The sequence below is a fragment of the Cotesia glomerata genome, linkage group LG1 (genome assembly GCF_020080835.1).
Source record: "Cotesia glomerata isolate CgM1 linkage group LG1, MPM_Cglom_v2.3, whole genome shotgun sequence".
NCBI classification, from domain to species: domain Eukaryota; kingdom Metazoa; phylum Arthropoda; class Insecta; order Hymenoptera; family Braconidae; genus Cotesia; species Cotesia glomerata.
Window position 1 is genome coordinate 12,133,831 of NC_058158.1, and position 16,694 is coordinate 12,150,524.

Consider the following 16,694-nt stretch of genomic DNA (forward strand, 5'->3'; position numbering starts at 1 on the left):
ACCAGATCACTCAGTTAGTTTTATAGATATATATGTGTATATTTTATTTTAAAATCAACGTTACATAAATTCAGACCAACTTTTATCTTATACAATGTTTAAAATAAAGCTTTTGAATTATAAATACTTAAATTTTGTTTTATATAATAATTATAATAAGAATAAGAATAATAATAATAATAATAAATATAGTATAATATCCTCCTACGTCAATTAAAATAATTTTGAAGCCGGTCTAAGTTAAACTCAGTTAGAGATTGTTTATAAATAAATTACTCAAAACCAAGAAGATAACATTATACTCATATATTATTATATTTATATTAATATATATTCACATTTATATAGGAAACATCAATATAATATATATAACATATATATATTTGATTTAATTTGATAATTAAATTTGTGCCGGAAATTTAAATTTTAGCGAGGTTTAAATTTTCTAAGTCCGCCGATTAATTTTCGACGGATTACAGAACTACATCTAGGAGGTAGAGTGAATAAGACAAATATATTAATCAAGTTATGATTATTATATGTGTGTATATATTATGCTAATTGGTGTCTTAACCGAAGCATGATACTGCGTTGAAGGCGCACTGTTTCCAATATGTGCGCTTACGCTGTAAATCACCGATGTCCATCTGATTGCGAAGACGCTTTACGATCTGCTTTGTGAAGAGGTAATTTATCAAAGCTGTGTCCATGGTTCCGTCGTCATCGACCAGCTGGAAATTTTATATTTTTGTTAGAGAAATTTTTTTTAGTGAAGGAAAATTTTGATTTTACCAAAAAGTTGCAAGAAATTTAAACTTCACACAATAAAAATAAGAAATATAATTATATGGCTGGATTTTCTTTGAAAAGTTTTAATACACAATTTTGATTCGAATTCAATCAACCGAATTAATTGAGTAATTACTAAAATTGTTCAGAATTTTGTACTTGTATTATATAATATATAATTATCAAATTATAAGTTTGAATTAATTAATTATTACTTGGAAATTGCTGTTTTCCATGCTGTCAAAGGCTGTCGAAGGACTGGCGCCTAAAATCAACGAACCCAGCCTGAGGAGCTAAGTGACTTTGAGTGCCAATCTCCGGGATTAAGTACCGATCAGTATAGTTTTAATTATAATTTAATATTTTCTTTGTTTATTTTAAATTATTTAAAAATACAGTTCATAATTTTGTTACCGTATTTTGTATTTTTAAGGAGGGTTTAGTGGCAGAATATTATAGTATGTGGAATCTTGTTCCTTGAAAAATTAAGTTCAGCAAAGTAGAATTTTTATTGATTTTAAAATATTCAATTGCTTATATCTTTAAAACTGAGTATTTTAACGATATGAATTCAAGAATCAATTTTATAAGAAATAAAAGTTCTTACACAGTAAAAAATTTTGCGTCATTGCGTTAAAAAAATTTTGTTTAATATATTTAACACTTTTTTGTGTTATTTGAAAAAAAAATTAACATAAAAAGTGTTAAATATTTAACACAAAAATTCTTAATATAATTCTCTCGATAACTTCAAAAGTATAAGATACACGGAGAAAAATTAATAATAGTATTTACTATACGAAAATATTAACTCCTACTATCTGAAATGGTAATGAAATTAATTAGTCACAAAATAATAGGTGTTATCATTGACAATTGTACTAGTTACTATTAATAATGGTAACGATTACTATCGAAAATGATAACTGTAATTTTTAAAAATTATAACTGCTATAATCGAAGATGGTAACTGTAACCGACTCAAATTGTAAAAATTCTAAAAGAAAAAATAATATAAATTTATTTAATTCAATTCTTTATTTGCATCCATATTTTAGTTATGAACATTTTTTCCTTTAAAATATTAAAATAAATAATAACACAATCGTTTAAATCCATATATGATGAAAATTTCCAAATATTAGAGTTGTTATTGATTATTTTGAATGATTGACTATGATTATCAAAATAGCAATCATCCAAGATTTGGGTTACTAAAAAAGTCTTATTATTATCAATTATTAATATTTTTCACAAAATAAAATAATGAAACATCATTTCATGGTTCCATTATAATTGAATTAATTGTAATCCTATCATCTATATTATTAAGAGAATATCATTAAGAGAAAATACTCTATCTCTAGATTCATAATTAATAAATGAGCTTATATCTTGTAAATTATTGACATTTTTAAAGATATAAGCTCATTCCGATGTTACACTTATCAAGAGCTTTTATTTGAGTACCCACATCAATTTTTCATATATTTTCATAAAATTTATATATATTATATATATGTATATATGAAAAATATATAAAAATGCATGTGGGTACTCAAATAAAAGCTCTTGATAAGTCTAACATTGGAATGAGCTTATATCTTTAAATATGTCAATAGTTAAGAAATGACATTGTTTCTTGTAAACCATTAACATTTTTAAAGTTATAAGCTCACCCCGACATTACACTCATCGAGACCTTTCATTTGAGTACCCACATGAATTTTTTATATATTTATATATATATATTATATATATGTATATATGAAAAATATATCAAAAATGCAAGTGAGTACTCAAATGAAAGCTCGTTATGATTGTAATATCGGGATGAGCTTATATCTTTATAAATGTCAATAGTTAAGAAAGTAAAGTACACTTTAACGGAAATCATTATACAATTAAGCAAAATTTTATTTATTATAGTTCGCAATTCTTGGCAGTCACATAGGGACTGCAGGTTGCTAGTTTTGATAATTTGTGCATTGAATTTCGTCAACAGAATGCATAACTTGAACAGGTCAATGAGTTTATTTCATCTGCTAGCTTTAAGAATATCATTTAATTCAATGCAGAAGAAAAATGACATGTAGTCAAGCTAATTCGATGCATTTCAAAATACGATACCATCAACTGGAGCAAAGAGTATGCTCTCTTTAATTGAAATTGTTAAAGGGAAAATTTTAATTTAAATAATTAGATAATTATGATTAATAATTAGTTTAAAACTTCATTGTATTCAAAATTTTTTTTTGAAAATCTTAGATTTTTTGAAAATTATGATTTTTAAAAATTTTTTGTAAGATTAAAATTTTTTTTTGGAAATTTTAATTTTTTTTAAATTTGAATTTTATTGAAAATTTTGATTTCTTTGGAAATTTCAATTTTTTTTGAAAAATTTGGCGTTGAAACTTGTTTTAGGTAAATAAAAATTTAAATATACATTCAATCTGAATTTAGTCCCGACTTTTTGTGTACTACACTACGCTACAACTGCTTTTAGTTCATTCAGAAATGCATCCACGCTAACGCAAATTTTTAATTTTTTAAATATTTTTTACTAGCTTCGATAGTAGCTATTATTATTACTGATGGTAACTGTAACCATCAGGTTATATTAGGAATTACGATTTTGATAATAGTAATTAGTTAAAATAATAATAGCTATTATTACTGATTACCATCATAATAGTAGTAGTTACCATCAGGATGGTAACTACTACAATTCAGATGGTTTACATAATTATTTAATTAATATTTACTACTATCGAATTCAGTTAATAGATTTTACCATAACTAGATAGTAAACTCTATTATAAAATTTTCTCCGTGTATGAGTCAAGAAATTAATTTTGAAAAATAATATAATTCATGTGAAATAAGTTGGAGTAAAATTGATGAAGCTTCTTTGAAAGAACCTTGAATGTGCTCTAAATAAAAGTTTCCATCAATATGATCGAAGTTGTGAAAATAAAAAAAAAAGTGACTTGAAATGTTTATTTTTTATTTATTTATCAAAAAGTTATGCCAAGGCCTCATGAGCTGAATGGCAAGTTAACAAAATACTTAAACATTATATATTCACATTTATTATAGTATTGTTTAACCTGTTGAGGACACATGGGGTCCAGTGGACCACAGGCGAACTTTGAGGCAGTTTTAAATTTAGAAGGAGATTTATAAATGAGTCTCAGTGTGCAATCTGTTATCGGTTGAAATCTACGCAATAATTCGTAACTTCAAACTTCAGAATAAATATATTTCTTTCAAACTTCATTAAATTTTGATTTTTTTATTTAAAATATATTGTTTTCCGAATAAAATGGCGTCGGTTTTTTTTCGATATCGTAAAAATCAAAATTTCTGCAACTTTGTTTATAAAAAAAGTTTAGTTTTTTTTTCTAAACGATTTTTTAGTATTTTTAAATTATTAGAAATTAAAAATAGCTAATTGATATTTAGAGGCAATGTTATATTAAAGTTTGGTGCCAATTATAAGTCAATACATCACATAGGAAATTAATTAGAACTGTTTTGCTGAGTGGGGTCTACTGGACCCCGTGTGTCCTCAACGTAATTTTTTCGACGTGTGTCCTCAAAGGGTTAATAAATAAATTCACATTTATAGAATTTAGAATTTAAGGAGCAAATTTTTATTTTTTAATCAGAATAGTATCCAAGAAAAGCACAGAAATGAAAAGAAATAAGGGTAGTCCCAAGAAAAAAATCATAAAACAAAATCAAAATCAAATTACTGTTTTCCTTCAATCTCACGTAAAATAAAAAAATCGAATACTTTACTTTTAAAAATTCTTAAACTCTGGGAATTTATAATATCATGTTTTTTAAATACATACTTTTTAAATTGAAAAAATTCCTATGTGAAAGAAGAAGTAAGGTAAAAGCCTCAATATATGACCATGTACCAGTATATAATCACTTCATGTATTTGTATATCTATATTCACAAATATAGGTATATAAATACATGGAGTGATCATATACTGGTACATGATCATATATTGGGGCTTTTACCTTACTTAAAATTAAAAATGAAGGCTCAATTTTTAAAACAATTTATTTTTCGATGTTTAGGTTAATATTTTACGGTGTCAGCGAGAAAAACAATAGTCATTTCAAATGAAGTATTTTAGAATAGTTATTACTGAGTAGAAATTTCCGGTGATTTTTTCGGAGTTGTTTTTAAGAAATATCAGTTGATTATCATTTACCATAAATCCATTATTATTTATCATAGTTTAGTTTTTCCGTGTATTTTTTCGACTGATTAAATTTTTACATTAACAAAAACTTCACCAAGATCTCTTTAAGATACAATAAAAATTCAACATCAATAGAAAAATTTTTAATTACGAATTATCGAAATTATAAAAAGAACATTTTATAATTAAAAATAATGAAAGATTTAAATATAAGAAGGCAAATAATATAAAATATATTCATTCATTGAATATAAAAAAGCTTTGATGATTATCTTTCCAGTGACCTAACGAAAGATAATAACAATCTTGAATAGAATCTCTGATTATTTTGTTTCAATCAGTGACATGCTTTTAACGAGTGATGTCCCAAAAATAAAATAAATAATCCACAAAGTCCATCAAAGATCTTACTTAGATATCCCTCGGTCACTGTCATTTGTTTTCCTTCAGTGGAGCGGCTGTTTCAGATGTTTGTTATAATAATACACGACTGCCGATCAACCGATAGGAATAAAAAAAAAAGTATATTTTTATACGGAAAAATAACATTAAAAAGTAAAAGGGTAGAAGTCAGAACTAGTGATGACTCAGATCTGAATAAATGTATAAGCTTCAGTTGGTTTATATTTTGATATTTTTTTTTGTAACGTAGCGGAAGCCGAACGAATGAAGAAAATATAGACAGGGGTTAGTATAGGGGGAAATTGATGGAAAAGTCATTACTTTGAGAAATCAGGGCAGCAGGGTCATAGGCAATTATGGAAGGATCAACAATCATATATTCTTTGAAGGAGCATCAAACATTTTTACGTGATTTGTAATCAATTTTTAGGAATTCAAATTCAAATTGTGTTTCGGGTAATTAAATTTTGTTGGTAAGATCGATAATTTTGTTTTTTCTTGAAAACAATCGAACTTTTAAAAAGTGTAATTGTAACAATGGTTGACAAATTGTGCGCCAGTGTGTGGAACCACGTACTCCGGACAATACTGGGTTTTGCTTACGGAGGGTTTATTCAATTAACGAACTGTCATATGCAGTATCGTAAAGCCACCGTATACTTTTCCGATAATTGTGTTAAAAATTAAACTCACTGATACTTTAAAACTAATTTTGTTAAGGTAAATTAATTAATGTTGTATGGAAGAAAATAATATGTAAATTAATGAATACGAAAAAATTGAACTTTTTTAGGACAGAAAATATTTATTATTTGTTTTATTTATTTGGTAAAAAAATTACTGGTATTTTTTCAAGGATCAGTGGATTATTGTAAGGATTGACGTCTACATTTTTGTATCGGTATTTTTAGTACGGGCTTAGTTTGAAGCAGTGGACTGACTAGCTGTAATGCTGTTTCCTGATAGAAAACTGAATGGAGTGAGAAAAAACACATAAACTGGTAAGATCGATAAATTACTCGTGACATTACGAATTTTGCAGATAATATGATTGTTAATCAACATTTCAATTTTGAAGGTAATTTAGTTTTTTGACATTTTGATGTAATGTCGACGATAAAAGTGAGTGGATGAAATTTAATGACCCAGAAGTTAATTGAAATTTTATAACTTTTTAATTTTTTTCTAACGAAAAATTTTGCAGAAAAACTTTTGAATAATAAATCTTATAGCTTTTTTATATTTAAATATTTTATTATTTTCAATTATAAAAAGTTCTTTTATCAATTTTTTATAAATTCATTAGTAAGAATTTTCTATTGACGTTAAATTTCTATTTCATCTTAAAAATATCCTGGTAAAGTTGCTGTAAATGTATACTGGTAGAAAAATTTGCTCGACTCAATACAAAAAGTCTTGAAAAAGATTAGTACAAGGAAAACAATAAATTTCTTAGGATAAGAGAAAAATTCTTGAGCTAAGAAATTTTTTTTTTTAAGCAAGAATTTTTTCCCTTGACTCAAGAAATATAATTGTCTTTTTTATTAAAGATTTTTTGTTCTTGAGTCGTGAATCCTTCTATCTATGTAACAATTAAAAAAGTCGAAAAAATAAACGGTAAAACTAAACTATGATAAATTTGTAATAAATAGTAATCAATTGATAATAACTACTATTTTAAACAGTAAAATCGTGATTTTAACAGCTAATTTATTATAATTGTTATTTAAATGTTACAATTTAATATAATTATATAGAAAAAAATAGCATATCAAACAGTGATAAAAGCTATGTAAATGTCGAAAAAATTTAATAATTAATATTTCCAACTTTAATTTTTATCATTTTGTACGAAAAAAATGATCGTATAATATGTTAAAAATATCAATGGATGTTTTGAAATTTTTTTAGTAAGAATTTAATATTTTAATGTAGCCAACGTCAACATTTTGTAGTTTGAAACGATAATTTTTAAAGAGTAAGGGTCGTTATTTACTATACTAACCGCTATAATTCACTTTTTCCAAAATTAAATTATAAATGTTGGCTTTTATACTTTCTTGTATTATGTTTCGTAATATATAATGTTATGCCACCCCGGAGTCCAATGTATCATTTGAAACATTAAAAAGGACCAGAATCTTATTATTTATTTTTTTTGCGTGGGCTTTGATTATTTAACATAAATTCAATAGCAATTTCAAAATTTAATTTTTACCATAGATTTTCAGCTAGAAACTTAAATAACTTAAATTAAAGTATATTGTAGAAAGGAAACATCCATGAATTTTTTTAATATTTTAGAATTATAAATTTATATAATTCTAGAAAATTAAATTCTAAAATGTAGTTATATAAAGAAAAAATACAATTATGTGGAATTTCAATAATAAAATTTGATAAAAAATTTTCACCGATTGTATCACTACTTAATAACTAAAAGTTTAATTAAACGATAAATTATCCAATTATAACCCTGGAAATGATAATAATTATCTCAATAAATTAATTCAATAGCTCCGAGTGTAGCGATGAAAAAAGTCAGTTTTATTTGAAAAAAAAAATTTCATTTGATGTCAATTTAATTGAGACCGAAAAAAAGTTCGTTTTATTCATTTTCTAGTGCTGTTTCAGTCCATAAAAAATTGCCACCCGGCTTAACCAAATGGTTTTTTAAAACAAAACAGCTTACGTTCCAAGTACTAAACAAAACTCTACACGCAAATCCTCGAGAAATGAATTATGTAAATCCGTATAAAATTAAGGAAATTATATAATATAAAAGCCTGCATAAATATTATAATTCAAAAAGTTGATTTTTTTGCTGTAGTTATAAAACAAGAGGAAAGTATTTTTAACCAGCTTTTTTTTTGGGTTATAATGCAAAAAAGTATGCCGCGTGGTTCATATACCATAGAGCTTTTTTAAATGCAAATGTAACGCAACCACCTGTCGCCCGAGTTTCAGAATTTTAAAATATCAAGCGGTTTTTCATATAAATTTATAGCGGTAAATTATAACTTTTACAGGTGCAATAGCAATAATAAAATTGATTTATTAAGGGTGTAGTGTAGTTGATCGATTTCGAAAATTCGATTTTTTTTTTACATTTTTCGAATGTATATGTATCTAAGAATTCCCGGCGGTATGTTAACTGTTTTGGGCGAAAGGCTCGGTGCAAGTAAATTTTAGTAAGATTTTTTATTTAAAGAAACTTAAAACGCGTTTTTTTCAAAACTACGTTTTTACGGACAGCCAATACGATTTCTCCGGAACCCGTGGGCCGATCCTTCTGAAATTTTAATTATACATTCTACACATAAATATTCACAATATAGACTACCATCATTAAAATATTGATTTTTGCTATTTTTTTTTTTTTTTTTTTTTTTTTCAAACAACAGCAAAAAAATCAATTTTTTCTGTATTTGTTACTTAAAATTAACAACAACTCTTCAAAATTAATGTCAATAGCTTATTTTGTAGCCATTGTCATGCCGAATCTAAAATACTTCGGTTTCTTTGTTTTACATGAGCCGTTGCCGAGATATCTTGTAGCCGACCTACCTCTAGATTATTGGCATTCTATTTGAGTACAAATTTTTTGTAATAAAACTAAAAAAAAATTAATACAAATAGTACATTTCTCACCTAGAGCAGGAAAGTACGAAATGTCTTAAATCACATGTAATTGTTGACCGAGGCGAAGCCGAGGTCGACAAACATGTAATCTGAGGCTTTCTTATTTCCTGCCCGTGGTGAGAATACTATTTTTCTCCTCGACGGAAGCGGAAAGCGGCATTTTAGTTTAGCGCAATATAATAATTTAATAATAATATAATAATAATTTAAGACTTTATTTATCATCTTTTACAACTTTTATAAACATATCTTTCATAGCAAGCTCATGAGAAATTTTCAAAATTAGCCTATTTTTTTTAGCCGAAAAACTAGATTAAACTCTTAAAGGTATTAATTTTCAGACTGGTTTGTTCTGATTAGATGATTGATGAAAATTAGATTTGACAAGCGTGATATGATTGTGTTGCTTGCGTAAAACCGAAAATTGTTAATATAATTTCACCCCACATTTTTCAAGTATCAACATTTGGGCGAATCTAGACCGATTTATCATGGCGCTCATGGATTATTGTTCGTAATGATTTTCAGGCTGTCAAGGTTAGGTGAGACTCGGGAATTATTGTGTCACCTCGGAATAACCGATGGAAATAAATAACAACTATATCAACAGTAGGTCGAACTAAAAAATTAATCGGTAAAAATTTCGGAAGCGACGTTCGTATTGAACAAATAATATCTGAGTGAGAGAGAGATGAAATAAAAAATAATTGATAATAAATAATGGATAGAGCTTAATAGAGGCGTGTTTACTCACGTCAAGCTCATTCAGATATCGTTCCTTGTTTGCCGGAAGAGCTGCACTCCACCCCACCAGGATTATCACCGCGATCACAGCCAAAAATGTTATTCTGGACATCATTTTCGTGTGCCGGAATTATAAGTGAGTCTTCAGTGGATCAATTATCTGGAATTATAATTGTGAGAAGTTTTAGGTCATTATTTATTTCTGATGGAAATTAAAAATAGAAAAATCAGTTGGGGTGAAAGTCATTTAAAAAAATATTTATTAATAGTGGCTTCGGTTAGGTTTGAGATGATAAATATAACGATTTTTGAAAAATCAGGTTTGATGTTATTTTGACGGAGAATAATTATTTTCTAAATATTTTACTTCTCTATGCATTTAAAAATATGAACTGATGAACTCACGAAAATTTTTAGAGTAATTTTATTGATAAATTTAAAACATTTTCAAAATTTTTCATTTTTACTTGAAATTCTTATGGTTAAAATTTTTACTGACTACTTTTTTTATTTTTTAAATTTTTTTTTTCAAATTACTAAAATTCATACAGATATTTTATTATTATGATCATATCTCGTAATAAAATAAACAATTGAAAGACGAAATTTCAATTTTTGTAATTTGGAAGCTCCAAAATTTTTCTTATGCAAATTTTTTTTTTAATAATGAATCAAATTTTGACTCTATCGATATTGGAAGAACTTTCAAATATTTTTTTTAATTTATAATTAATGGTAATTTATAGTTAAATGTTATGTAAATAAAATTATTATTATATTATCTCAATAATCTCTTCACCAAAAAATTTTTCTTAATTCTTTACTTTTATAATTACAAAAATGTAAACATAAATTTTATCGATATTAGGATTACAATTAAAAAAAATTCGATCAAAAATGCTAAAAACTGACACGTTGAGACTTCGACGCCCATGCAAAAAAAATCTTCGATTCATTGTCAATTTTATGCAAAATTCAAATAAAAAAAAAAAATTGACTTCAAAATAAAATTGACATTAAATCGTTCTAATTTCTTTACAAAAATGTAAAAAAAAAATTCATTTTATAAAATTTTTTGTATACGTTAAAGACGGATTGCAGATTATATAAGAGTTTTATACACTAAGAAAAAAAAATACTTTTGCTCAACTAACAATTTCTTGACTCAAGAAACTCGCTGACGATCAAATATTTTACTATAATTAATTATTAATTTCTGAAGAGAAGAACATCAATATTTATTTTTAGATAATAGATAAACAAACGAATAGTTTTATTTAAATTAAGTGAAAATTATTTCAATCAATTTAAAAATTTCTTGAGCTAAGAATATATATCCTTGAAAATTTTCAAGAACATAAATTCTTGTATCAAGAAAATTTTCTTAATAAAAGTTTTTTTTTTCTCAGTGTAGCGTTACTTATTATTATTTGAATACATGAGGAAAAAATTGGAAGGAAAATTACAATGGTAACATCGTAGTCCAAGATTAGACTTGCAATACGCTTTGATAATTTTACATTTTAAAACTTACGATGTCCCATCATAAAAATGCTTAGAAAAATAGTAAATATCAGAATTTTTACGATGATACATCGTAAATTTAAAAATGTAAAACGATCAAAGTCACCGTATTGCAAGTCTCATTCTGGATTACGATGTTACCGTTGTAATTTTTTCTACAATTTTTTTCCAGACTTGATTTAGCAATATCATTTTTCTGCGTGTTTATTCCAAATTTTACTTACAAAATGATCTATTTTAGCCTTAAAATTTCATTACATATTTGCCTCATTAGTTTGACATACAAAAAAACTTCCTTATAATCGCAACCCACGCTTGAAGTATGAAAAAAAATTCATTAAATCCGACTTACTGTTTTTTTTTCTTCCAATATATAAGAAAATTAAATTGATTTCATGCCAAATTAATAACAAAGTAATATTTGTTTAAAAATCTTGATTTTATACAAAGTTCATGATGAATAAAAAATTTTTTTTACACATTATCATGGTAATGATTACTATCGCTTATTTTTAATGACCACTATCTGGTGATAATAATAGTTGTCACCTTTATATATTTTACTTAGAGTGCTAACTACACTGTAAAAAGTTTGCGGAGTGAACGCGGAGTGAATGAAGAATGAATGATTTTTAATTGATTCACTCTCAGCGGGAGTGATATTCACTCCGAGAAGGAGTTAATTTTTATTAATAATAAAATTTACTCCGCATTCACTCCCAAAATAAATGAATTTAGAAATAAATAAATTTTTGTAAAGAAAATATTTTTATAAACCCTTTTTATATTTAATTATTAAAAATTTAATTTATTATTTTTAATAATATCTCATTTTAATTATTATTATAATGTTTTTATTTATTTTTTTTTTTTATAAATTAATTATAATTAAAAATTGTCAAAAAAAAATATGTAGATATATATATACTAGCGGACCGGACAGACGTTGTCATGTACACACGTCTTAAATTTCGAAATTTTAGGAATGAGCTTGTATAGTTAAAAACATCATTAGTTAACAATATGCAATGGGCATTCTTCAATAATTAACATTTTCGTAAATGTAAGCCCATTCTGATTTTATACTCATCAAGAGCTTTCATTTGAGTACCCACATGCATTTTTGATATATTTTATATATTTATATATTTCACAAATACCATATATATAAAATATATAAAAAATGTTATGTGGGTACTCAAATGAAAGAACTCGATCAGTGTAACATCGGGATGAGCTTATATCCTTCAAAACTTCAATAATTAAGAAATGACATTGTATCTTGTCAACTAATGATATTTTTAAAGATATAAGCTCATCCCGATGTTACACTCATCAAGACCTTTCATTTGAGTACCCACATCAATTTTTCATAAATTTTATATATTTATATATATTATATATATGTATATATGAAAAATATATCAAAAATGCATGTGGGTACTCAAATGAAAGCTCTTGATGAGTGTAACATCGGAATGAGCTTATATCGTTAAAAACATCATTAGTTAAGAAAATACATTATCATTCGTTAATTATCAACATTTTCATAAATATAAGTCCATTATGATTTTATACTCATCAAGACCTTTCATTTGAGTACCCACATGAATTTTTTCATATAACTTATATATATGATATTTATAAAATATATGAAAAGTGCATGTGGGCAGTCAAGGTCAACAACAATTTATAAATAAAAAATCTATTAAATAAACATTTTCTCGCGGACTGAATTGTGAATCTAAACCATTTTGGAATCCAACGGAAGACACACAAAAAATTTTATTAAAATCGGTCCAGCCGTTTAGGAAGAGTTCAGTGACAAACACACGCACAGAAGTAATATATATATATAAAGATTAATTTTGAGATTTTTTTGTAGAACGAAAATTCATCCTTATTTTATTTATTTTAAAAACTCCGAACGCGGATGTTTTTCGGAGTGAAATTCGAAATCACTCTGAAATCACTCCGCAAATAAAAACTCCGGATTCACTCCCTACGCGGAGTGATTAATTACTTCACTCCAGAACTCCGAGTGATGGGAGTGAAATTCACTCCCGATTCACTCCGGATTTTTTACAGTGTATTACTATTTTTCCTGACATTTACAAATATATTTTTTCCACTAATATCATTATTTAAAAAGACCGAAATAAGAAATTAATAATATTGATAATAATAATATGTGACCTTTAAAATAAACGGAAGACATGAATATAAAAAGGGAAGTAAATCCCGATCTAGAGGAAATTTTGGTTCGATTATGACATATCCTGGTGTTATTTGATAAACATGGGAGCTTCCTAGGCTTCCTTCGATGTGACAGCGGAAATTATTACACTGATAGAAGGATTTATTTGTATTAAATAATATTTTTTAATATGTAACAAATCATTTATTAGAGACCATTTTTTAATATTAAATAAATATTTCTTAGTATTTAAAATGATTTGTTTGTATTTAATAAATCTGATATTCATTTATTAAATATTAATAAATCTTTTTAAATACTAAGAAATATTTGTTAAGGCCTAACAAATGGCTTCTAATAAATGATTTGTTAAATATTAACAAATCTTTTTAACTATAAACAAATCCTTCTATCAGTGTAATATAAAAGCATAAATATAAAGGCAATAACAGAGAGTTTAATTAAATCGTGCGTTGTATGTAAAGCTCTGCGTAAATTCATTAATTAACGTTTTTGCGAATAAGTGAATTGAATTTAAAGCGGCATGGCTATAGTATGCATGTGCTATAAAGAGCACGACGGAACAGATGAATTCATCGAGACATGGAACAATGAATAGTGTTACTCGGGTATTGTCTGATATTGTAAGTCGATTCTCGTTTCGTCCGGTTAATGTCCCATATAACGTTAATAGTGCGTGTACACAAAACACTAACTCCTATCCGATTCTGTTCCATGATACTATGCCTCAGGATGCTTCGACGTTTTATGTCATGACCTGACACACATGTTTGTTATTAACTTCTGAGGATATTTAGATAAAATACACATTATATGGTAAATTTTATAAGTATACATTTTTGTCACCGGTGTAAAAGATATATGCAGTTGTAGATATAGCACAAATACTTTTGTTTTAAATGTTGCAATATTTACTCGTGCCTACGCAAACAATTAATCCAGATTATCTGTCAGTTGGTAATAATGATACGTTATATTTGTGCTACGAAATAATCGGTCGGCTCTTATGAGATATATTGTTAGTAGGTCAGAGTTTATGCACAGAATAAATTTTTTTTTTTATATAATAAATTCAGGATTTGTCATATTTAAAACAGCTGATTTTTTTACTTGTAAAAAAATTTAAGTATTGCAAAAATTTTGGGTACAAAAATTTCTAACTCTTATAAAAATTGTTTGTATGAAATTATTTATTAAATTATATTTTTAATAATGAGAAAAAATTTTTAAAGGTAAAAGAAAAATAAATTAAAAAATTGACATTAAAATCAACAGATTTTGTGTTTTAAAAAAATATGAAAGTTACTAAAGTTTAAAAAAAAAAATAAAAATTTAAAGATTAAAATTTTTTTCTGTTATTTTACGAATAATTAAAAGTAAAAAAAAAAAAATAAATAAATATGCAGTAAATGTTGAATAGTGATATTAAAATTTTTTGTATGAATTTGAATGTTATTTTAAATAATTAATTTGTATAAAAAGAGTGCGAAATGTTTACTAAGTGTCGCTTTAATATCATTCAGACAATCTGATAATTTTCATTTAATTTATTTGTACTTTAAAAATAACTAGTTTTTTTTTATCATGAAAAATGAAGTATTTTTTAGTACTCAAAAAATTTTTGATGATTCCTCAAAGTATTGTTAAAGTTATATTATTCAAAAAATATGAGAAATATATTTTTTTTCTTATGACACAAAATATGCAACGTTAAAAAAGGAAAAATATCAACTTGCAGATTTAAAAAACAAAATTTGTAAATTTATTTATTAAAAATTTTCTGAAGTACTTACTTTATTGAGAAAAGATTTTGACCTTCAAGAATTTGACTGTCATGAAATTTCAAGAAGAAATCACAATTTTTTTTCTATAGAAAATTATCAGAGATAATTTATAACATTTATAATTTATAAAAAGGTTATTCGAGTTATAAAAAATTTAGTTTAAAAATTTTGGATATTTTTAAAGGGAAATAAAAAATTATTGAGCAAAAAAAAATAAATTGACAAAATACATGACACCAAAAATACCAGACAGAAAAAAAAATTTGCTACTCAAATTTTGACAATTAAATTTATAATTAATAACGTAAAAAGTTGAATAATTTAAAATTAGTAATAAAAAAAAGGGATAATCATGCTTGAAGTTTAAGGTAGTAAACATTGATAGCTTTACAAGACTGAAGGTGTACTGAAAAGAAATAATTAATATAAGGTTAATTGAAAGAGCTTAATGAAATATCTTACCGGAAGTAAATGTTGGCGGTTATTGGAGGTGTTGGCTGTCGCGAACAGGTGGTAGATTGCGGAAGTCGGTGATAAATAAATATTGTTAGTGTGGAGGGAAGCAAATAAGCTGGCGTGTGATTATTGCCGTGGTAGAGTCGAGGGTGATGTGACTGAGCTTGCAAGCACGCGATCACTTTATATCCGAGCAGAAGCTACCGGCGCGTCCCGCGGGACGATCTCGGGCTGGGGGTTCGGGGTTGGTGGTAGCTGTGACGGAGATGCTGCCACAGCCACGGCGTTCGGTCGGTTGCTTGGTGGTGGGAAAAACAAAATCTCATCAGTGACACATACTGTTTCATCCCTTGCTTCTACTACTTGCTGACAGATCAAAGTTGCTCGCGACAGCAATAACCATAAGTATCTTGTCTTACATTCACTTCTATTTATTTAAAAATTTTTTTTTGTTTTTACCATTTTTAGATACTTTTTTTAGAGTAAATTTTCATTAAATGATCATTTTTCATTCTGACATAATCAAAATTTCTAATGTATTGAAATTTTGATTAAAATGTTATTCAACTATTAGTTTTTTAGATAGAAGTGGGACTCCATGTAAGGTTTCACCCACGAAAATCGATAAATTAAGTGACTATTGAAAGTTTCTTCTACTTTTCGGTGGATTGAAGAGAAAAACTGGGTTAATTTTTTAAAATTTCTAGATTTAAAACTTCTGATCAACAATTTTAAGGTGATTCATACATTTTTCATCATCGATGATTTTTTTCCACTATGCACATTGCAATTCGAAACAAAGTTTGAAAGAAAAAATTTTTTGTAGATTCGTCATTTTTTCAAATTTTCACGATTTTTGGGTAAATATATTGAATAGTCACAATTTCATTTAATTGATTGAAAAAATCAA

General features: G+C 26.1%; 1 protein-coding gene across 1 annotated transcript; it reads right to left on the minus strand.

The window, feature by feature from the left end:
• Window positions 1-18: 18 nt before the first annotated feature.
• LOC123275528 (prohormone-1-like) lies at window positions 19-16,018 on the minus strand. The gene is made up of 3 exons (XM_044743693.1): window positions 15,791-16,018; window positions 9,813-9,962; window positions 19-731 (listed from the first exon to the last, which is right to left on the minus strand). The coding sequence occupies exons 2-3, from the start codon at window positions 9,915-9,917 to the stop codon at window positions 570-572; spliced, it is 267 nt and encodes an 88-aa protein (XP_044599628.1). The 5' UTR covers window positions 9,918-9,962; window positions 15,791-16,018; the 3' UTR covers window positions 19-569.
• Window positions 16,019-16,694: the final 676 nt, after the last annotated feature.